Here is a 4,949-nt window from a genome sequence, read left to right as displayed (position 1 = left end):
AAAAAAAAAAAAAAAAAACTAGCTGGGCAAGGTGGTGGGCACCTGTAGTCCCAGCTACTCCGGAGGCTGAGGCAGGAGAATAGCATGAACCTGGGAGGCGGAGCTTGCAGTGAGCTCAGATCCGGCCACTGCACTCCAGCCTGGGCGACAGAGTGAGACTCCGTCTCAAAAAAAAGGGAAAGTTTAGGTTTAAACAATTTTGACCAGCAGACTTTGGTTCTGTTAGACACACACTTGAGATCCTTACTGTTATCAATGAGGAAGTTACTTTCAATGAAATATTTTGTGTTTTAAAAAATATTCGAGCTATTTTAGAGTGCTTTTACTTAACTTTGTCTTAATATTCCTATGCCCCATTAGCTTTTGAGGGGCACACAACTGATCTTTATTTTGCTCACTTAGATACGGAATTATACCGAATGCACCTGTGTCCAAAGTCGACAAGTGATCACTCCGCCCACCGTGGGACAGCGCAGTCAGCTCCGTGTGGTTATTGTCAAGACTTATCTCAATGAGAATGGCTATGCTGTGTCTGGGAAATGTAAACGGACCTGCAATACCCTTATCCCATTCTTAGTTTTTCTTTTCATAGTCACCTTCATCACAGCTTGTGCCCAACCATCGGCCATCATAGTAACACTTAGGTGAGAAGAGCATTCAACTTCCGGGGTGGGTTCTGTACTTAGAATTTCCCGAGCACATAATCCAGAGAAGGGGCTTATGTGGTAAATCATAGAGCAAAGCAAAATTAGCATGTGCAGGAGGGCGCTCAGATATTTGCCGGGTGAACTTAAGAGGGATTTTTCCCTTTTGGGAAGGGAAAGGAAGGTTGTAACATTCCATACTTTGGAAGGTTCTTTTATTCAGTTGGGTTATATTCTTAATGTATAACGAAACTTCTTTTGATGTTTTTGATTCCTGAAGTCTCTGCCCTATGAGGTTCAACTTCAGCAGTTGAAAGTCATCACTCTGTTAGCTATGAGAAGCTGGACCCCAGAGGAGGGCAGGAGTAATTTGGGAAAGTTGCTAAATCGTGCATACAGCAAAGGCTATTATCTTCAACCTTATAGATAGTTACTACCTTCGGGATCAGTGGTGATTTATGCTGGGCTTGCAATTTGAAATGCTGAGTTCATTAATTTCACTATCATACAAAATTTCAGAGTTGAGTCAAGAAAAGCCATATTGGGGAATGTGATTTCTCTCTCTCTCTCTCTCTCTTTTTTTTTTTTTTTTTTTTTTAGTTTTTCAGGCTGTGCTTTCTTTGCCATGTCTTGTTTGGATTTTTTGTTGATAAGAGAACACAGAAGCTACTTTTGTCCTATTAAAAATGTTGGCACTGATGTTCCTGAACCAAAATGAGGGTTGGGCTGCTATTTTTTGCAGTGCAATGATGAGATCCAGATGAACTGGGGAGAAAGAGAGTTTTTATTTCTGTAACCAGTTACAGGGAGAAGGCCTGGAAATTATCACCAGACCAACTCAAAATTACGAAGTTTATTAGAGCTTATATACATTCTAAGCTATCTATGTGTAAGTGTGTATTCATTTAAAGACATAAGTGATTAATTTCTTTTAACCTATAACCAAGGTCTGAATCTTGAAGACCTTCTTCTGGAGTCTCAGTACGTTTACTTAATCTAAATGGGTCCAGGTGCTGAGGTGATTACCCTTATCTTATCTCCTGCTAAATCACGGAGGTTTGGGGAGTTCTTAAGACCCCCAATAAACTTGTTTGTGGAGGCCTAGGGAGTTTTTGCAGACCCCCAATAAAACTTGTTTAATCCTAAATGGATCCTCTTAAGAATTCCTTCATTGTTTTGTCATGCTTTAAGTCCCAGGAAAGACCTAGGCAAAACTCTTAGTGGGCTTTTGTTACATTCCAGCATTTGTATAAGGGCACTGGCTTTTAATATTTAACTTAACCACTCAGCCAGTACTGAAACAGTTGTTATGGAGGCCTGCCACACTGATACATTCACATCGGTGTGTTGATATTTGCAGTAAGGACTGCAGTGGACAAAGGAACTGGTGAAGCCAGAAGAGCACACCCATGGGTCTGGGCAGCTTCAGGGGGATTAGGGGGTGCAGTGCAGGGAAGGAGTGAAGAAAGGGAGTCAGTTCTTACTCTTCCTTGAGGCTCCTCAGATGCCACAATGCTGGGCACCTTGCAGGAAGTGCCTGCTGAGATGTCATTGCTTAGCAAGGGCAGTGGGCTGCACCAGGCGTATTCTGGCTTCTTTCCCACTGGGTGCTGAATCAGGCATTTCCAAGCAAAGCTGTTCCTTGACAGCCAGATAGTGGTGCATGAAAGGCCCACTGGTTTGTTTACTCATTTCTTCCAGCAGCAGATATTTATGGAATAACAACCTGTGTGCAGCACTTTGCAAATTGCTATGAGAAATAAAGAAATTAGGGAAAAGGTGACAAGGGCACTGGTCTTGGGAAAGTTCCCATTATACACCATACTCTCATGGGTATGCGATGGAGAGGATAAGGTACTGCAGCATTTAAAAAGACATGTGAATCATTCATAAATTTACTCAAATAATCTCAGTCTTTGCACTTTAATTCCTCAAGAGATATTAAATAACCCATAGGCTACTTTTTCCTTTAGTGTTCATACATGGCAAATAGCCAGCTGGCTTCTAACCTAAAATTTCAGAAAAGGAACTCTTTAATCTTTGCTAATTACAAAACCGGTAGACTCCAATCTTCCTGCCACATGGGAATAACTTGGAGTGTAAGTTTTTAAAAAAGAAAAAAAGACGTGATTGGAGGGCTTATGCTTCCTCTGATGTTTGACTTGTTTCTTACACATTTTTTGAATATACTTTTATTCGTTACTCTTTTTTCTTCCTGTTTTGGAAGAATTATTGGAGTAATTTTCAATGTACACATCTACCACTCTGGAAGATGCAGGCACACAGGCAAAAAAAACAAAAACGAAAACAAAAAACCCCCGCAGTATTTAGGGTGAAATTCTATAATTAAAAAAAAAAATGGATCTGATTTTGGAAGCTCAGTTAGAGGCATTTCAGCTTCTTCAGCCAAGAGCCTTTAACCTTCCACCAGTATTTATGTAGAAACAGTTAGAGTTAGTCAGAGTTTCTTTGGTGTCTGCATTGGGAAGATCTTTATTCAGTGATTTAGCCACCAGCAATCTTATGTGGCTGTTGTTAGTAAATAATAGTGAGTTAAATATTTTGGATGGTATCTCTTTAGTCCCTGGCTCTGCACAAAGCCGGCTTGATTTGACATTCATTTTCTTGGGGCTACTATTTAAAAACCATTTCCTTCTTTCTCTTCACTGCAGGTCCGTAGAAGATGAGGAGAGACCTTTTGCACTGGGAATGCAGTTTGTTTTGTTGCGAACACTTGGTACGTCCCTGAATTTCCAAGTGTGCCTCTTAGTTCCTCTTTGCAGATGGCAAATTTTCACTGTCCTTTAAAAATGGCAAGTCACGTCATTTATTACCATGAGTAAGATTTTACAGGTTAGTGGTGAGGGTACAACTTCCTTATTTTCTGATTTGAACTAGAAGCTGACAGGTTCTGTTGTTTGATGAAACAAAACAAAACCAGTGTTAGGTTAGTTTCTTTTCCATTATGAACATAAACTTGGACAAAATTCCCCAACGTTTTGCACAGTAAGAAATAGGAAATTGAGCAATTTGTCAAGGATTTGTAATCCTAGCATTCTGACCCCTTTATGCCTTTTTACTATGAAAGCAACAGAAATCAGTCTTTATTCGCGAAGTTTTCAATTCCTTACTTCTTTACAGTAATTTTATTGGACTAAACAAAAAGTATACCTATCATGTTTTCTGAGTGTTGGAACCGAACTCTCGATTCCCTCCTGGGCAGGGGTCGTCGCGAAGGATCACCGACACGAGGTTCACAGCAGAGAGTTATTTATTACTAGCGCGCTAGGGTCCCAAGCTCTAAGTTGGTCCTGGGACCCTGACTGCTTGTTACAGGCTGTTTATATAGGCTAACACAAGTTCAAACACAGCTTATGGCGCGAAATTCAAACAAAGCTTAAGGCGTAAAATGATTGGGTCTAGCTATAGCCTGAGCAAGGGGTCTTGGTTTAATTGGTTAGAGCAGGACCTTATGAGGTTCTTTCCTGGAGTTGATGATTCCGGGAACTTCGAGGCAGGGTGAGACCCCTGGAATTGGCAGGGTGGGACCTCATGAGGTTGTTTCCCGGAATTGGCAGGGTGGGACCCTATCAGGGTGGGACACTATCGAGGCAGGGTGGGACCCTATCTAGGCAGGGTGGGACCCTATCTAGGGCCACCTGGTGCTAACTTTTTAGGTTTTGTGAGGCCTACTAGTTTCACTGAGAAAAATAAAAAACTTTAGAAAGGAAAAGAAAGGTGCCCAAAGTGACATATAGGGACTGCCTTATAAGTCTTTACTTATCAAAAAGAGAAGCTCAATAGTGCTGTGTCCATGTGACAAACCACAGAGTACATTTGTGCAGGAGGAATATAGGTCTTATTTTTACAAACACCACAGCACTCTGTGAGTTCTTGAGACAATGGGAAATAAGCATGTAAAATACAATGTTCCTTTGATCAATTTCAATGTATTTTTAATTGATATCCTTGTCTTCAAGCTTATTTTTCCTTTTATAATTTCTTTTTCTTAAGTGCCAGTCTGTCATTTTCTTCAGCTGTTATTTTCTCCTCAGTAATCAGTGTTATTGTCTACAAGACAAAAAAATTGTTTTTTGATTCAAATTTCTTATTTCAGTTTTGAAGAGGTAATGTTTAAAAAGGGCATCTTCTGACCCCTAAAGCACTAACCCCCTGGCGTTCTCCATTGGTCGTATGCTGTTGTTGATGGCCCAGTCCAAAAATGAGCTCTTTTCAATAAGCCTCAGGAGGAAAATGCTTCTAGTTCCATGTAATGAGTGGCTTGTTTTTGTTTTTTTTTTTTTT

At 40.5% G+C, this 4,949-nt stretch overlaps 1 protein-coding gene across 2 annotated transcripts in view; it reads left to right on the top strand.

Annotated features, from left to right (window-relative positions):
• Positions 1-4,949, top strand: part of SLCO5A1 (solute carrier organic anion transporter family, member 5A1) — a 159,343-nt gene that overhangs the window by 151,099 nt on the left and 3,295 nt on the right. The window contains exons 8-9 of one of the 2 annotated variants that reach the window (XM_011940924.1): positions 403-644; positions 3,317-3,381. In XM_011940924.1, the coding sequence (XP_011796314.1) occupies positions 403-644; positions 3,317-3,381 (307 nt within the window). The remainder of the gene's footprint in view (positions 1-402; positions 645-3,316; positions 3,382-4,949) is intronic. The other variant, XM_011940925.1, reaches the window with a different exon arrangement.

This window comes from Colobus angolensis, unplaced genomic scaffold (genome assembly GCF_000951035.1).
Source record: "Colobus angolensis palliatus isolate OR3802 unplaced genomic scaffold, Cang.pa_1.0 Scaffold194, whole genome shotgun sequence".
NCBI lineage: Eukaryota > Metazoa > Chordata > Mammalia > Primates > Cercopithecidae > Colobus > Colobus angolensis.
Note: the sequence above shows the minus strand (reverse complement) of the source record. Positions and strands in the feature narration are given on the sequence as shown.